We start from the raw sequence: 18885 nt of genomic DNA, 5'->3' as shown, positions 1-18885 counted from the left end.
ACAAATATTCTAAATTATAAAATACCATACATATATTCAACAAATCTAAATATTTATAATTAAACCAGAAAATATGTAAATACGAAAGAATATAAAAGTAAAAGTCGAATCAAAATTTTGAAAACATTTAAACTATATTTGACCTTAAGTATACAATAGTTCAAAGTGAAGGATTCTCACATTATCTTTTAATTTCCCTTTCTAGTTCATCCAAATCATTTTACTTGAAAAACTCAAACCATTTAGAGGTAAGAAAATAGCAATCTATAGCAAAATTTCCTGATAAAATCTTGAAAGTAATAGCAACTGATTGACTCTTAGTTTGATTGGTATTAATATTGTTATCGTACAAAAAGACGTAAATTTGAGTGTGCTGAAACGTAGTATCCTCCTATTCAAGGGTTGGGGAGGATACATTATATCAAAACGAGCAAATATGACAAGAATCTATAATGAGATTAATGTTAAAAAAAATAATAATAAAAACTTTATTATGTGTTAAAAAGAATCATTTAGCAATTTATTGGGTTGATTAGAGCGTTATAATACACCTTTTACCACGAATGAATGAATATAGTGATTATACTTAACGAAATTTATTTAAGATGTCATTAACTTTTTGAGGCGAATGGAGCCTTCATTCAATTAGTCACCGACGGAATAATTAATGAACATAGTGCTTTTCTTTTTCCTTCAATTTATTGATAGGCCAATCCCCATGTAAATGCATCCAATTAAAATATAAATTGCAACAAATATCCATATGCAAGATTAAACACTCTACTCATCAGAAGAATTCATCGTATTTTATCCAAAGAAAGTCAGTGGATATTAAGATACATTTTTAGAGATCAGCACAATCAAAGCGAAGATTACTTAACTAAATTAGCCTTAACTTGCAATTGTTTGAGGCCCTTCCACGAGAAGCGCTAGAATTTCTTAAAGCCGACAGGAAAAAAAATATTGGTATCCCTTAATATTTTTAATTATTATATTTTAACCAAAACGTAAAAAGAATTTTGTTTAAATAATAAATTTTAATTATTTATATAATTACTAACTTTATATCTCATATATAAAATTATATGTTATCTATGAATTATTATTATCAATTTATTGAATGTTAAAAAATTAATAACGAAGAATTAATTTACACTATATCAATCTTTTTTATAATTTATGCAAATGCTTCGACAATGATTAGGATTTTTTTTATTAACAATATGTATAAATGGTTAAAATAATTAATGTATGTTAATTGTATTTATTAGTTATAATTTTAAATAATGATTTTTGTATTAATTATACCAAGTAAAACGGTTTTTTATAAAATAATATAAATAATTAAATAATTAAAAAAATGAGATTGGGGAAATTTTATTTACAGGAATGGACTGTTTGCTACAATGATCGCTAATGTCGCCTGACACACCGGCAATACCATCCCACAAACATCCGCCAATAATTCATGTTTTTAAATGATTTTTTTGTGTCACCACTGTGTCAAGTGGCATACGTATATACTTTTGAAAATACTCATGAAAATAAGGATATACATGGTGGGGAAAAAAACTTAATGGCGCCACGATGTGTTAGGCAGGACTAGTTAAATTTTTTAAAAAGAATGCATGTTAGAGAGAGAAAAACAAACTTAGATGGAAAAAAAACATATATTTTATTAGTGCCATGTAATAGCCCGATTTTAGGCTTAGTCGGAACAGTGGTTTCGGGACCACAAATCCGACGAAAAAAAAAATGTAATGGCTTGAATTTTCAGAGGTGTCGGAACGGTGATTCGAGATCACTAAATTCGACAAATGGGTAGAAAATATTATTAATTTAGTAAGTATAAGTTAAATATGAAGTTAGGAAAATTTTTGAAATAGTGAATAGTGCACTAGAAATAAATATTAAAATAATTAGAATCGAAATGAGGTATCAAGACCTCGGGGATTTTAAACTGAGCCATAAATATTTTTATAAATATTCATGGAGTGTTAAAAAGTTAGTATTAAAGTTTCGTTAAGAAATTTTAAAGTTCCGATAATTAATTGAACAAAAAGGACTAAATTGTAACAAATGCAAAATTTTGGGAAATGATTAAATAGCTTAAATGATAAAAGGAAGAGGGCTTTAAAGGCAAATAGACCCAAGGTCTATTTGGGCTGGACGGCAGAGGCATGAAATCAGCAAGAAAGTAAGGAGAATTAAGGGCAAAATTGGAAAATTGCAAAATTTGCTTAATAAAGTTAGGACCCAAGTGGAATTATCCAGATTTCTCTTCATTTTTATGAATTCTCATCAGCTAAAACACCATGGAAGGGCTTCTTCAAGCTGGTTCTTCATATTTTTATTACAAGTAAGTTCAATTCTTGACTATTTCTTGAAATTTTTGTATTTTTATGACTTTTACAACTAGGCCCACTTGTTAAATCCATTAGTTTTTGATTTTATGAAAGAAGTTGAAAGTTGATATGAATATGTGCTGGAAGTATATGATGATTTAGCATGAAATTAGAGCTTTAAATTGTTCATATGCTGATTTTATTGAAAGAATTGAATAGAAAGTGAATGTTTGGGACCTAATAGTAAAAGAGTTTGAAGATAGAGTTATATGTGGAAATTCTGAATTTCAATAGTTGTGTAACAACTTATAATGTCTAGTAAAGTACTAATTGAGAAAATTAGATTAATTGAGGGGTTAATTGAGAAAGGACCGAATTGTATAAACTGTGAAATTTGGGGCAAAATGGAAATCAACATTTTGCACTAAAGCAGTTTTGGACAGCAGCAGTAGTGTAACTTTGAAAAATCACCAAAAATTGTAGAGATTGAATTAGAGGATGAATAAAATATGAAACTAAAGCTTATTGAGTCTAGTTTCTTATAAAAGAAATGATGTGAGCAATGGAATTGTAAATCATGAGATATAATAGATTTTGTGAGACAAGGTCAGAATGAATTCGGGTTCCCCTGTTCTGACTTTGGAAAATCATTAAAAATTGTACAAAAATGATTATGAGTTATAGTTTATATGCTTAGAATCCTTAATGAGTCTATTTTTAGAAGAAACAAGCTAAAACATCATCCGAATTCTGTACAATGAGATAATTAATTTTTAGTGAAGAGTGGTCGGAACTGTCAGACAGCGAAACAGGGGAAACTTTAAAGAATAAACTGTATTATTTGGCTGAACCAAAAATTATGAAAATTTTATGGTATGAAGATATGTGAGTCTAGTTTCAGGGAAAATTAACGGATCTTAATTTGGAGCTCTGTAGCTCCGGATAAAAATAATTTAGTGACTCTGACTCGGATAAACTGCTTTGAATATACATGTTAGTGAATATTGAAATTATGGTTAATGTTGTTTAAGTGTGTTATACACATTAAGGATGTGGAATGGAGAGGACGAGGAGGAAAATTGGGAAATATATGAATGATTCGTGTATAAATGGTCATATGTTTGATTATAACTCATAAACGATGAAATATGAATGATGCTATTTTTGTGCATTATTGGTCATGGTTTAAGCTCATGTGTGAAAATAAAGTTTCATAGTATGTGTGTATGGTATATTCAGTATATGATTTGGCATGAAATAATACCATGAATGGTTTATGAATTAACACATGTTGGTAAGCCTGATATATGAATAAATGATCAAATTGAGCGGAACGCCGGATTTGAGTACTTCTGATCAAGTGACAAAGTGATAAGTGGTAGCTTTAGCTACACTTATCTGATCAAGTGACAAGTGAAAAGTGATAAGTGATAGCTTTAGCTACACTTATCTGATCAAGAGACAGAGTGATAAGTGGCTACACTTATCTGATCAAGAAACAAAGTGATAAGTGGCTACACTTATCTGATCAAGAAACAAAGTGATAGGTGGCTACACTTATCTGATCAGGGACAAGTGATAAGTGATCATACGTAAGACCATAGTTATACTATGGCAAAGTGAAAGTGAAGTACTCAATTTTCCGTGACCGTTCCCTAATTTGATTAAGGATGGTAAGTGACAAATGGGCCCAAAAGAATTAAAGTAAATGGATAAGTGGTAGTGTATTTATATCAGGACGATGTTGTTATTCAAACTAAAGTGATATTTTCATTGCTAAATTGAGAATTTCATAAATGTGTTATTGAATGGTATAATCAATAAACATTGAGTTAAATGGTAAATACGTATTAGTTTTGAATTTGATGTCATTGAATTGCACGTGAATTAAATGGAAATTGCTAGTGATATGATTTAAATTATGAGCATGATAAATTGCGAATTGAATGAAATGGAAATGAAGCATTAAATTGCATGAGTATGTATCGGGTCTCGCGGGCCCTAATTATTATGATTATAATATTTTGAGGATATATTGGGAAAAGTTATAGAAACATGTTAATTATTTTGAAAGTTTTAATTTTGATGAAATTTTATAACTCGGTTAAATACGTTTACAAGTGTATGTGTTTTGGTAATGCCTCGTACCCTATTCCGGTGTTGGATACGGGTAAGGGGTGTTACATGCCATAAGTGTGTTAAACGGCACCGGTAAAAAGTGGCATGAAAGAAAAAAAAAGATTAAAAGAAATTAAAGGCTAATTGGAGGGAGCCTGTGACTGATTGATCATGTCGGCAGCAAGGTGTTAGTTTTTTTTTTCTATTCTCTCCCCTTCTACTAAACACAACTCTTTTTTTCTTCTTCTCTTCAATAGAAACAAATTTTTGACCGAGGGAGGGGTATACATACTAGGCGATGCCACCTGGCAGTGTCGCAGGATGAGATTTTCAAACCGGTGCTACCTGACACGTCGGAGACACCTCTAATTTTTTTTTTCAATTTCTCTACTTTTTTTTCGCTAACAGCAATTTTTTAAAAAAACAAAGTGGTGCCGCTTGACACATTGACGGCACCATTAAAAAAATTATTTTTTTCCTCCCACCATGTATATCCGTACTTTTACGGCTATTTTCAAAAGTACATATAGCTACCACCAGACACAGTGACGGCACCAAAATTTTTTTTTTAAAAAAATAATGATTGCCGGATGATTGTAGTACACCAGCGACACCAACAGTTACTGTAACAAACAGTCGATTCTCGTAATTAATTTTTCTCAATCTCATTTTCTTTATTATTTATTTATTTTATATTATTTTTATGAAAAAGCTAAATAAAATTATATTGTACATCAAATATAGTAAAAGTGCTTTAATTATGACTCTGAAATTTTTTATTATTTATAATATTTGGAATTGTTAATTAAGTTAATAATTTTTATTTTTAAATTAGGAGTTAAATAACTACATATATATATAATATTAGTACAGTAACATCTATATTTATAAGTTGTACCATTCTTTTCAATTAATTAAATTTAAAATTTTAAAAACACATAACCAGATAGCAGAACAGACCAAAGATGTATTGAATCGAAAGGCATCTAAAAGTAAATAGCAGACAAAAGAGTTTGGTTGGGTTTTCAAGGCCAAATCCTCTTATTTTGTGTGTTATTATTATAGGTTAAGGCATGCTGCAGATCTAAGCTTCAATATGACAGAAACAAATCCAACTAATCTGTCCATCAATCACGTGATTATTACATTTTGTATTACGATTCTACTCACTCAGTTTATCCCTAAACCATCCGCAACAAATTAGGGTTTATTCCCATGTTATATATATATATATTTTTATAAAATCCATTTTAATTTTACGGTATATAAAGATTAATCTTTTTAGAATATGTAGTTATTTCCGTTAATAGTTTTGTCTTCAAAGTTTATGACTAGTACACCTAATGTCAAAACATATATTCTCAATTCGTATTGAGTTGATTATTAGTAAGTTTTCATACGCTTCTTACATTTGGAATATAGTCCTATTACTTTTCTTTTTAGAAATTTAATCCTTTAATTTTTGGATTTACAAATTTATGTCTAATTGTTACCACCATCAAAATTTTTCTATTAAATTCCGTGGTGTTGAATTTTGAAATTAAAAAAAAAATTTGTGTCATAAAAAATGTTGAAAAATACATATTCGAATTCATTATAATAAAATATTTCTTGCTAGATTAGTGTTCTTAAGAAAATTTAACAATATTAAATATTTAGATTAACTAATGGCATTATAGAAATAGAGGGACCAAATTATGTTAAAATTAAAATCTCAAGTTGTAGAATAGTTAGGCCAAACCTGAAATTTGACCATTGTGTAAAAAAAATTGGATTATTATTCTAGCGGTTCACAGCAGGGACTAGAAATATGTAATTATTTTGACAAGCTGTCCATTCTCTATAAAAATCATATAAAAATTTGTAGTTGTACGTCATAATCAAATATGAAATTCATAATACGAATGGCTAATTGGTGATTTAATTATCTGTAATCTCACATTCATTATAAAATTGAGGTACAAAATCTTAAACCAATTAAATTACTCCATCTTGTATTTATTTATTCTTTTTTCATAAATTTTATATCCATTTATGGGCCGCCCTTCTTGTTAGGCGTTTTAGCTATGGTAAACTTTGAAATCTTGGGAAACAAACCATTTAAATTAATTAAAAGAAAATAATTGATCAAATAAGTCAACGGGTAAATAATTTTTTTGGTGAATTACAAGAGGAAGGTAAAATCTTAACAACAACATGAATAGCGCGACTTAAACCCAGGCTACATCTGAGACAGTGAACATTCAAACCATCAAACCAGCAGGTTCAAATTCTTTTTCTTTTCCCGATTAAAGCCAAATATATTTGGTGGTAGGTGGGAAAAAAGTATCATTTATAAAATTAAAAACAATTGACACAAGGTCTTGACTGATTATCATTTATTTACAATTTGGTACGTATGATATTTTCTCAAAGTAGCTTTCAAGATCAAAACTACTTGAATAAGATTTAAGAACAAAGATAATATGGATAACTAGTCAAAAAGAAAAATATCAACCATATATGTTAATCTTACATTATAATTTATTTGTATTCAAAAGAAAATTGATTAACCAAAAAGTAGCATTGTTTGAATATAATTTGGTATTTAGTTAATGCATTTGAAAAGTTATTTGTTAATGAAGTCTTGACATATCTGGTAAAAGTTGAGACTTCGAGTTTCGAGTACCTAAGTTCAAGTATTACTATCAACGATTATGTATGTTGGAGTTAGAGTTTGGATCATTTCCGATATTTCACATGTCTGTGGGTTGAAATGATTTGATTATATTTTGTAGTTGCTCGAACATGTAATTGTACTTGTAAAATTCTTAAAAGAATTTTAAAAACTCCAATCCATTTTTACCATTATTAGTATTTTTCATCAAAATTTACCATATTAATAGCTGAGATAAAAAGAATCAAATTATGAATATAAGAGAGTAAGTAAAATTTTTATTACTTTTAAAATTAAAAAAAAAAGTTTAAAATTTTCTGAAGAAAATACGAAAGGGAGGGGGCTGGGGCCCTACCTTACCTTCTACCAACCTCTTTGAATATATCATGTAATCACATTAAAAATAAATTGTTATGAATTCAATAAGCTATCTTGATATAAATACAAATTATATCACGAATTAGATTAAAACTTTTAAATCTAAAAATCAAGAATTTTTTTATTGATGGAGTCTTAGCTAGATTGGTATAGACACTATTGTCAATACAGAAGGACGTGAGTTTGAGTGCTTTGAAACGCATTATCCTCCTATTTATGGGTTAGAGAAGGGTTATGAATAGTTAAAAAGAGAGCAGATATAATCATAACATATAATGAAATTATAAAAAGTTTGAAATTTTAATTTCAAACCCTAAAATTTAACCAATAATATCATAGAAGAATTGAAAAGAGAGCAATAATTGGGATGTGGGGTTTCAATGCAAGTTTAAGTAGCCTTAAAATGCTTAAACCAGTTAAGGACCCTTCATGTTTAAGTAGCCTTTGAAATTGGAATTTGTCGCTAACCCACTTGATGCTCTTCTTGGGCCATTTTAAACATCTTTTTTTTTCCTAATTATATTAAATAACATTTTAAATTTTAGTAGAGGTTATTTAATTAATTTTTTTATAACCCAAAGTTATAAAATGATTGCTAAACTATTAGTAAATTTTTTTTGGTCACTCAATTATGAAAAATTATAAAATGACCATCCAACTATTCAATTTTATCTTATTTTATCACCAACTAACTAACACCAAAAAAATTCAAGATAATTAGGTGATAAAAGAGACAAAATTTAGTGCTAAAAAAACTTAGGTTGTGCTTTGTTTCATGTAAAGCCTCTTAGAGAAAATATTTTTCTTATTTTCCCATGTTTGTTGGACATAACATGACTTGGTCAATGTAAGTCATTTTCCAAGCCAAAATAAAATGATCTCTTTTTTTTTGTGCGTAAAATTTCTTACCAATTCTAATCTCGTAACACATTTTTCAACTTTAACTATTCAAAACTTCGCGACACTCAAAAATTTCTCTTCAAACTTTTAACCAGAAACGATTATCATCGGCGTCGATGTCTCTCCTTCTTTGACCGCGATAACTCAGGCGAGTTAAGGCAATGTTCTAATCCGTTCATCTTTCCTGTTGAGGTTCATCTGTGTTTCATGTTCTTTGATCTGCTATTTTTATCGATTTTAACATTATTTTCCCTTTTATGTCAATAAGTTGATTATGAATAAAGAAATGTATTTATTTTTCTCAATGAAAACAAAATATATTTAGTGACAGGTAGGGAAAAAATGGCAACTTCTAAAAATAACAACAATGACCCAATGTCTTTACTGATCATTATATATTTTATTTACAACTTTGGTACTTCTTATGATATTTTCTCAAAGTAGCTTTCAAGACCTAAAAAGCAAAGACAATTTGGATAACTAGTGAAAGAAAATTCAGCAATATATATTAATCTGACATTAAAGTCTCTATGTATCCAAAGAAAAAAATGTTTAAATAATTTTATATCGAAAGTTAAGTGTGTGAATATAATTGATTAAAATGTATTATCATCTTTTTATTTGAATGAAATTTGATATTTAATTAACGTAATTACAAAGTTAAAAATTTATAAATGAAATCTCGACAAATTTGCCAAAAGCTTAAACCTTGGTTTTGAGTACCAAGATTCAAGTGTCATTATTCACAAGTATGCATGTATGGTTGTTTGAGTTTTAGTCGAGCTCTTGTTATTCTATGTATTGCAATGATTGGCTATATTTTGTACTTGGAAAATAGTTTAAAAAATTAAATTATTATACATTCAATGAAAGAGCAATGTTGGTATAAAGGCCAATTACATAAGTAGAGACTTCATTATAGCAAAAGATCATAGATGCACTGCAAAAGGTGAACAGATGTGGCTGCTGGGCTTCGAGCCCAGGTCTCCACGGCCACAACGTGGAATTCTTACCACTAAACTACAGCCACATGATTGATGAATTTTCATTGGGTCACAAATAATATCAATTAAAGTTCTTTGAAAGACAAAAGGCAAAATGATAAATTTAGCCAATTTGACCGTTATTTTTTTATCTAAATTTTATCATTAACCTTTCAAAAAGAGTTAAATCGCTTTTTTAAACAGAAATGATAACTAAAACATTAATTTTTTAATGATATTGGCTTGACAACCTGTGTGGTAGTTCATACGTACTTTTTGCTGACATGACACAATTTTTTTATATGTCACACTAATAAATAATTTAAAAATTATAAAAATATTCAAAAAATATTTTAAAAAATAACATGAAGTACACGTAAATTGTCATCCGAGCTACCATGTTTAAAAATATAATGTTTTAATCAATATTTCCTTTAAAAAATAGCAATTCGACTCTTATTGAAAGGTTGATAATCAAATTCGAATCTCTTTAAAAGTTGATAGCCAAATTTAGCTTAAAAAAAAAGAATAAGGGTCAAATTGATAAAATATATAAATATTAAGTACTAAATTTATCATTATACCTAAAAAATATTTAACACCTTTTGTAGTATATTTAGAAAGGGAAAAAGAAATAAATCTGAAAACTACACATGAACTTTGGCTCAATGTGCAATATTATACATGAATTTTGATTTTGTACAATTTTATATATGAAGTATTAATTTAATTCAATTTTCACAAATTATTAATACAATTATCGATATAACACCATTTTAAGTATACATATTGCAATATAAATAATTATATATCTCTAATATAAAAATAAATTGATGTATTTATTCCTTTAAATGTGTACAATTGAATCAAAATTAAAGTTTTATGTATACATTGAACCACAATCAAAGTTTCATATGTATAATTGCGTCAAATCAAAGTTCATATATCAATTTGAACATAATATCAAAATTCATGTGTAGTATTAAGATTTATCCCAATAGAAAAATATTCAAATTCTTCAAAGTTTTTTTAAAAAAATTCACTTTTACCTCCCTATCATTTGAAGAATATCTACTTTTACCCCTTTTAGGTTTGGTAAAAAAAATTTACTAACCCCTAAGAATTGTTTATTAAATCAATTTTAAATAAACGTAACTTTACCCATAATTAATTATTATTATTATTTAACTTCAATCTTTGTATTCAATATTTTTTAATTAAAATAATAATAAAATTATCAATTTATAACTTCAGTTCGAAATGAGACAATTGTTATACCTACACTCAACGAGTTAGTCTCACGTCTTGTTGACCTCACTGGTCAATACCACGAACTAGAATTTTCTCATGAGACAAGAATGCCCACAAGGCCAAGGCCCCACGAGCTTATATCATGAGGACCACACGCCTAACATGGACAAAATACTTGCATTCCTACAACATCATATATTCATTGTCCTGACATAATAACCCATACTTACAAGGATAAGACATTAATAAGTTACCTATGTTTCAAGGAGTATGGAATACACACACTCTCTCAAACTCTAATCCTCTCAATGAACACGAATTTTAATTACCTGTGAGGCTGTGACTCTTTATTCACCAAGTGAACTGCCACAAACCATAATAACCTCAAGTTTATATCAACGAGAACTTATAAACAAATCCTAATAATTTTATATAAACAAATTTATATGTTAATTAATTATAAATAAATATTAACAATTGTGGAGTTTAGAATCTTGAATTTAAAATTTGAGTTATAATATTTATATATTTAAAAATTAAAAACTTCATAAGATTTATAGCAAAACCAACTACAAGATGAACTTCCTTTCCTTGATTTTTTCAGTCCATTCCAAAAATGGTTCAACAAATGTGGCTGCTGGGATTCGAGCCCAGGTCTCCACGGCCACAACGTGGAATTCTTACCACTAAACTACAGCCACATGTTTGAGAGCTTGATAATATCAACTTAATTATTTAGTGTTTTTTGGGATGTTGAACCTGGCTTATAGTTCAACCTCCAATTTGGTCTTTCTATTTCCTGATGGCTGCATGTTTTGCTGCCTCTACCATCAACATGAATCTCTTTGTAGTTAAAATCAAAAAAATTTATGGCAAGACTATAATTATAAAAAGTTAATACATATGGCCTGCAATGCAAGTCACTTCCTTGACTAACCATATTTGTTTCCAATTTCTTTTATTAATTTCACATTCAGGCCGGCCGGTAGATGACATTGGAGAAGATATGGACGTAGCTCTTCCTGTATAAAGTCAATGAAACCAAGTCTCAAGTTCATATTTAAAAGTATAAACAGGTCATGCGTAGGACGAGACTTCATGTTCATTTACAGATTCTTTATTATCCATCCATGGCTTTTGATTTTAAACTACAATGTCCTTTTTGTTTTTTCCTGTTCTTTCTGCTACTATTATACACAACCACTGCTCAAAGTTATAGCAAGATAAGCTTGGGTTTATCCTTTGTCGCACAAGATGATAACTTAGTATGGCGGGCATCACGTTCGGGTGATTTTGCTGTCGGTTTTCGAAAAATCGGAATGGATGGCTTATTACTATCAATATGGTTCGACAAAATACCTGAAAAAACTGTTGTGTGGTCGGCCAATAGAAACGATCCAGTGGAAAAAGGGTCGATAGTTGAACTGACAACCGATGGTAACTTGGTCGTTAAGGATCAAAAAGGCAGGCAGATTTGGAGTCCTATTTCGGCTGATACTGGCATTTCATATGCAGCCTTGCTTGACACAGGGAACTTGGTGCTAGCGAGTCAAGATAATACGATTTTGTGGCAGAGTTTCGAGAATCCTACCGATACGTTGTTACCAACACAGACTATGAAACTTGACACTCAAGTCATTGCTCACTACACGGAAACGAATTACTCAAGTGGACGGTACAAGTTTATGCTGCAACGTGATGGGAACCTTCTGCTATATACCACGAACTTTCCGTTTAATGATGCTGTGGCACCTTACTGGTTGACCCAAGATTCAATAGGTACCGGCTTTCAAGTGATCTTCAACCAATCTGGCGCTATATACCTTGCAGCAGGGAATGGCACCTTACTTAATACGGTGTTTCCAGCATTAGAATCAACGCCAACACAAGACTTTTACACGAGAGCCACGGTTGATTACGATGGTGTGTTGAGACAATATGCGTATCCGAAGAGTACTGTCGCTACAAGCGGTGGGAGATGGCCGAAGGCATGGACTGCTTTATCCTTCCAACCATCAAATATCTGCAAGAGGATCTGTTGAGTGTATGGCGGCGGAGCTTGTGGATACAACAGTTATTGCAGGTTGAGTGATGCTGAACAAAGACCTATATGCCAATGCATACCAGGTTACACTTTCATAGACCCTAATGATATTAGAAAGGGATGTAGACTGAACTTCAGTTTTTGTGACGACGAGGGCTCGCAGCAAACGAATCTATTCAAAATCGTATGAACAGTTCGAAGGAGTGACAGAGGATTGGTGCAGACAAGCTTGTTTAAGAAAAAGAGAGTTCCATTATCAAATGGGATAATTGATCCTGATGTTGGTGGGAAAGCTCTATTAAAATTACAGAATGACAACTCTGCAGGATCTGAAAAATCCGTAAATGGCAACAAGGATCAATCAACATTAATCCGTGTCGGATCAGTTCTAGTCGGTGGCTCAATGTTACTAAACTTGCTTTTACTGTTATCATCTTTAATGTTGTTTTACCGATCAAAGAAGAAACAAGCAATGGTTCAATCCCAAAAGGTCATGCCATCATTGTATCTTGAAACTTTCACTTATAGCGAGCTAGAGAAAGCTACGGATGGATTCAAGGACGAACTCGGTCATGGAGCATTCGGAACGGTTTATAAAGGAGATTTAGCCACTGAACCGGCTGCGGTGAAGAAATTAGACAAGATGGAGAGACATGGTGAGCAAGAATTCAAAGCCGAAGTAACAGCAATTGGACGAACAAACCATAAAAACTTAGTACATCTACTCGGTTACTGCAACGAAGGACAGAACCGTCTCTTGGTGTATGAATACATGAGAAATTAATGGTTCATTAGCAAAGTTCTTGTTCGAAAATTCAAGGCCAAACTGGTACGAAAGAACAAGAATTGCTGTAGGAATTGCAGAAGGGCTATGTTACTTGCATGAACAATGCAGCTCTCGTATCCTACATTGTGATATCAAGCCGGAAAATATCCTTTTAGATGACACATTCTCAGCACGAATTTCAGATTTCGGGTTATCGAAGCTTTTGAAAAACGATCAAAGTAGAACCACAACTGCAATACGAGGAACTAAAGGATATGTTGCCCCAGAATGGTTCAAAAACATGGCTATTACAATCAAAGTCGATGTTTATAGCTTTGGTATTTTGTTGCTGGAGGTTATTTGTTGTCGAAAAAATTTCGAACAAGATGTAGAGGAAGAAGAAGAGATGATATTGGCTGATTGGGTTTATGATTGTTATAAGAGTAGAACATTGCATTGTTTAGTGGAGAAGGATGAAGAAGCCATGAAAGATATGAAAAAGGTTAAGAAATTTGTGATGATTGCTATATGGTGTATTCAAGAAGATCCATCTTTGAGACCTATGATGAAAAAAGTAATACAAATGATCATCCTTCCTATTTTATATATTAGGATGGAAAATTATCCGTCCTATTTTATTTTATCTCATTTTTTTTTCCAACCAAGCACACTTAAAATTCATCTTAATGCATAAAAATATATCCTTCCAAACGAGAAAGATGTGAATGTTAAAATGATATACACAAACATATCAAAATTGAATATACAATAATATATATTTTAAAAAGAGAAAATAACTATATAACCAATATCCAATATAAACATTACATTTTAATGAGTTACCTTTTCATAAAAATACAAAATTATTTTTAGAAAAATTAAAGTATAATCGATAGAAAATAAATATGTAATAAATATATTTATTAACAATTAATATAAAATTTAAAAATCAATTCATCCACATAATATTTCAAATTTAAGTTTAATTACGACAAAATTTTATTAAATTTTTATATAAAAAATAAAAATACTTTTATAAAAATAAAACTTAATTTACGTATAAAAAATATTTTAATAAATCCTAAAACACTTCAGTATGACGTCAGCATGACGTGCGTAACCCGCTAGCTTTTTTAGCAACTCGCTAGATTTACAAGAATGGGATTTTTTTTAGGTAATAGGTAAATTAGATTATTATTTATTAAATTATGAGTAAACTTTTATTTTAGTCATTTAATTAAAAAATTATAATTGATCACAAAATTATTCAAAAAATTTTATTTAAATCATTGTACTATTGAAATTGATGTTATATGATTTTATCTGTTTACACATTGCCTGCACTAATTAAATTTCAAAGAACTTATATCTCTAATCTTCGACACTAATCATTAAATTAATTTAGATCTAATGTATGTTTTTTTACTCATTAATTGAAATTGATTCAGTATATCAATTATCAAATTGTCGCTTGAAACTCACTGACTAAACTTTAAAAAAACAAAAACTGAATAACAACTTAAATGAAATTTTTTGAATAACACAAAAAAAATTTGAGATGAAAACTGATTCATAATTTCAAAATTACCTCAAAAAGAAAAAAAAAGAGTAGTGACATTCATGGCGGATTGTGATTGCTTTGACGCCAATTTTGTCGGATCCATTAACGGATTTCTCTGTTTTTTCCTGGTATAAAGATGTCATTAAAGAACCTTGCTTCCCCAAAAAAGAGTAAAACAACGAAGGTTTCATACCAGACAATAATATACAAAGAATGAAAGAATTAACAAGTTCTGGGACTAAATTTCAATTGTTCTTTGATTAAGAGCTTTATATCTCCATTTCTCTTTGTCTAAAAAATCAGCATCCAAGAACCTTGAAACAAATACCCAAAGCCTATAAATGTCTTCAAAATTAGTAAGGTACCCAATTGCAGCTGTAACAACATCTATCCCAGGCTGAAACTTATCTTTTTCCTTCATTTCTTCATGTTTATCACTGAACCAGATGTGTTGTAAACACCCAATGCTCAATGAAATATTGTTTCTATCAGCCAGTTTTTGCACTAATGCAGGATGAATCCTTTCCCCTTTCCAATCAAATACATTGAAAGCCACTGCTGGACCTCGGTCAAACATTACTTTTGGACCATAGATTTTGACAGCAGGGATTCCAGTTTCTGAATGTGGATGTTGGAGACTCATCAATGCATTCACCAGCCAGTTAATCAAGCTCCTTGTTCTGCTACTTATTAGTACAAGACCTAATGAATCTGCATGGTCCAAGGCCTTGCATTGTAGGGTGTTGCTGGTTCTTGAATCTATTATTTCCTCAATTTCATGCAATGGTGCCTTTCCTTTGGGTGCTTCTAGCTTCAATGGTGGGACAAGGCTCACGATCCCAACATTAGTGGTTGAACCTTTCAAAACAGATGAACCAATGGATTTCTTGATAAACAAGCAGCAAAACCCGGATGGGTTTTCACCAAAAACTTTGAAAAATGAACAAATAAGGAAATCAGGGTCAAACAATGAAAGCCCTAAAGTCTCCATTTCTTTAGCACCTAATGCAGTTGCATCAAGCAATACATGCCATCCATTTTCTTGAGCTAAACTCAACCATGTATATGAATATCTAGACCCAGTAACCTTTGATTGAAGTGGAATGACAAATAACCCTCTTTTTTTTATTATCTTCTTCCTTAACTTCTCTGTTTGAATTTTCAGATTAGGCCATGAAAAACAAGCTGACATGCAATTTGCTCCTCTCTTTTTTGCTCTCTCAATCATTACATCAATAGCTTCACTTTGATAATCATAAACAGTGAGAAGATTTTGATTAGACCCAAAAGGATAAGATTCAACCAAAAGCTTAAAAGCTGAAGCTTGATTAGCAGTGAAAACCATGGTGTAATCAGTTTCTGAAACATTCATAAAACTCATAATCCTTTTCTTAATCCCAGACTGAAACTCAGTTTCTTCACCATATAAAAGCTGAGAATTCAAGTTTATTGACTTACAACAAATATCAAAAAACGGTGACCCTTGAAGCTGAGAATAAGAGAAAAGACCATGGCCAATGTAATCAAAACAAGCAACACTCGAATCCAAATGAGGGTATTCACTAGCTCGGATCTTATCAGCTTCATCTGTCTGGGAATAGTGAGGGTAAACTTTGTTGAAACAAGCAAAGGATTCATGATATGAAGGGAGAGATTCATGGTTGGTGAAATGGAAATGAGGGTAGAGAGAAGAAGTGGTGCTAACCTCGAATTGGTAACGTGATGCAGCAGCACTTTGGGGTTTTGAAGAAGAAGAAGAAGCTTCAACATAATGGGGAAAACCAAGGAAGGGATTTGGACAACAGCCAGAAGATGAACAACAGGCTTTAGAGGCCTCTCTTATCCAAGGTGATTGCATTTCTTGGTCTATAAATTCATATTTTTTGTTGGTTTATTTAGAACATAAATGCTAAATAAAGTCTTCAATTATTAGCATTGGGACAGGTTTTTCTTTTTTTTTGAAAAACCCCATCATCAACCATTACTCCATTGAATTGACCTCGTCTTCCATGGATTACAATGCTATTTGTCCTCTTGTAAATTTAATATTCTTCATTTACTCGTTGACCCAAAATCCCCAACATGGGTTTTTGTTTACTATTTATAATTGATACAAGGGGTTTTGTACAACTTTTTACATATATAATATGAAATGATTAAAGGCAATCTGTTAAAAGAAATTAAAATTAAAATGATAAAATAAGTTTATCATTATATCTGAAAATTAATCCAGATATATATTCTATTATATAAAATATAAATCTTAAAATTATAGCGATATATACAAAGTCAAGCATTTCCATCATGCTTTCTAAATCAACATGAATGTGATTAACTTTTCTTACTTTGCTTTTTACTTTAATTTCAATAAAATGATCAAAAGTTGCTTTAAAATTCTCATGAAGATTCTTAAGACGAAGAAGCCAACAAGCAGAAAAAGGCAAGGGAAAATTTTGGAAATGGACGGCTTTGTCATGGAGGCCCAAAAAACCTTCATTTTCTTTGTTTTTTTATAAATTTAGAATTTAGTTTTTTTACTTTTTTTAGATTTTAAAATTTAAATTCAACTATTAACACTATAAAAATTATTTTGTTAAATACAGGTTTGTTACATAGCTGCTAAGTGAGTATTCTTTGTTTTTTATTACCAACAAAGTAGAGGGGCTAGAATTTTAAAATATGAAAAATAGAAGGACTAAATTCTTAAAAATAGAATTAAATTTCAAAATTTTGAAAAGTAAGAATGACTTATTGCATATTTTTTCTATTAACATTGGTGGTCTCTTGTTTCCTTTTTACTTTTGGATTATTGTGCAAGTCAAGCTCAATTATGGCCCCTTTGCCCCCACCACTCGATTATAGGCAATTTTTCATTCACTTATATTAAACAAAGACTTCTTCACCCAAGTCTGTCTTAGTAGTTTTTACATTGTTTAAGTTATGGGTTTTTGTTAAATTATTATAGTTAATTTAATAATTTGGTATAATATATTTAGTCATTAATCTTTCAAAATGAGTTAAACTGATTTTTTTAATGAAAATGTTAACTAAACATTAAAATCTTAAAAATGTTGGCATGGTAACCTACATGGAAATTTATGTATATTTTATGCTGACATGCATTATTTGTCTTATATGTCACGTCAATAAATAATTTTAAAATTATAAAAATATTCAAAAATAAAAAATAAAAATATTCATAGAAATTAAAATAAAGTACACGTGAATCGTCGAACAGGCTATCATGTTTAAGGTTTTAACATTTTAGTCAGTATTTTTGCTAAAAAAATAATTCAAGTCTTTCTGAAAAGTTGATAGCTAAATTTGACTTTTCTTAAAAATCATTAAGGGCCAAATTTAGCTAAAAAAATAAAAGTCAAATTATCAGATGTTCAAGACTTAATTTATTTAAAAATATTTTTAGTTTAGTATAATTTGACTCAAATTATGAAGTTGACTTCGGTTTTTTAAACCACAAAGTAGTCAAAATAACTAATTTTTTATGGTTATATCAATAATAATATAAGTATTAAATAAGTACAAAGAATATTCTCTAAATGAAGTCTATAGGAAACTGTGGACGAGGTTTCCTCTACAATCGTACATGATTTTGCTTTAGAAATTTCCAACTTCCTTTTTGGATCCAAGAGGTTTTTACCGACGTAGCTACATTATTGTACTTACCATCTAGGGGCAAATTCATGAAAAATTGTTGGGTTAAACATCAAATTATATATTTTTATGAAATTAAAATATAATTTTATCTTATATTTAATGATTTTCAAAATGGTTAAATCGAAATTTTAATATTTTTGGGTTCAAACTATAATTTTACCACATTAATTTAAGGTTTTATGAATTTGGAGTTTAAAGCAACAAATTT

The 18885-nt window shown here is 30.0% G+C and overlaps 2 protein-coding genes, 2 non-coding genes and 1 pseudogene across 5 annotated transcripts; 2 read left to right on the top strand and 3 right to left on the bottom strand.

Annotated features, from left to right (window-relative positions):
* Window positions 1-9355: 9355 nt before the first annotated feature.
* TRNAH-GUG (transfer RNA histidin (anticodon GUG)) lies at window positions 9356-9427 on the bottom strand. The gene has a single exon. It is a non-coding gene; the product is annotated as a tRNA-His (tRNA).
* A 1833-nt stretch (window positions 9428-11260) lies between these two features.
* TRNAH-GUG (transfer RNA histidin (anticodon GUG)) lies at window positions 11261-11332 on the bottom strand. The gene has a single exon. It is a non-coding gene; the product is annotated as a tRNA-His (tRNA).
* A 618-nt stretch (window positions 11333-11950) lies between these two features.
* On the top strand, window positions 11951-12673 carry LOC121215432 (G-type lectin S-receptor-like serine/threonine-protein kinase LECRK3). Its single transcript, XM_041089912.1, has one exon. It carries the CDS (start codon window positions 11951-11953, stop codon window positions 12671-12673), a length of 723 nt encoding a protein of 240 aa, XP_040945846.1.
* A 4-nt stretch (window positions 12674-12677) lies between these two features.
* On the top strand, window positions 12678-14135 carry LOC107929238 (G-type lectin S-receptor-like serine/threonine-protein kinase LECRK4; annotated as a pseudogene).
* Window positions 14136-15144: 1009 nt separating this feature from the next.
* Window positions 15145-17089, bottom strand: LOC107929204 (molybdenum cofactor sulfurase). Of its 2 annotated transcripts, XM_016860582.2 has the most exons (2): window positions 16708-17089; window positions 15145-16593 (listed from the first exon to the last, which is right to left on the bottom strand). In XM_016860582.2, the coding sequence occupies exons 1-2, from the start codon at window positions 16858-16860 to the stop codon at window positions 15241-15243; spliced, it is 1506 nt and encodes a 501-aa protein (XP_016716071.1). In that variant the 5' UTR covers window positions 16861-17089; the 3' UTR covers window positions 15145-15240. The 2 variants fall into 2 exon arrangements, with proteins under 2 accessions (XP_016716071.1, XP_016716070.1); XM_016860581.2 differs by having other exon boundaries at window positions 15145-17081.
* Between the last annotated feature and the right edge of the window lie 1796 nt (window positions 17090-18885).

The sequence above is a fragment of the Gossypium hirsutum genome, chromosome D03 (assembly GCF_007990345.1).
Source record: "Gossypium hirsutum isolate 1008001.06 chromosome D03, Gossypium_hirsutum_v2.1, whole genome shotgun sequence".
NCBI classification, from domain to species: domain Eukaryota; kingdom Viridiplantae; phylum Streptophyta; class Magnoliopsida; order Malvales; family Malvaceae; genus Gossypium; species Gossypium hirsutum.
This window is presented reverse-complemented; position numbering and strand designations above follow the sequence as displayed.

Excerpts from the sequence above, each read along its gene's own strand:
- LOC107929204 (XM_016860581.2), bottom strand. The coding sequence starts at position 16,860 with ATGCAATCACCTTGGATAAGAGAGGCCTCTAAAGCCTGTTGTTCATCT.
- LOC121215432 (XM_041089912.1), top strand. The coding sequence starts at position 11,951 with ATGGATGGCTTATTACTATCAATATGGTTCGACAAAATACCTGAAAAA.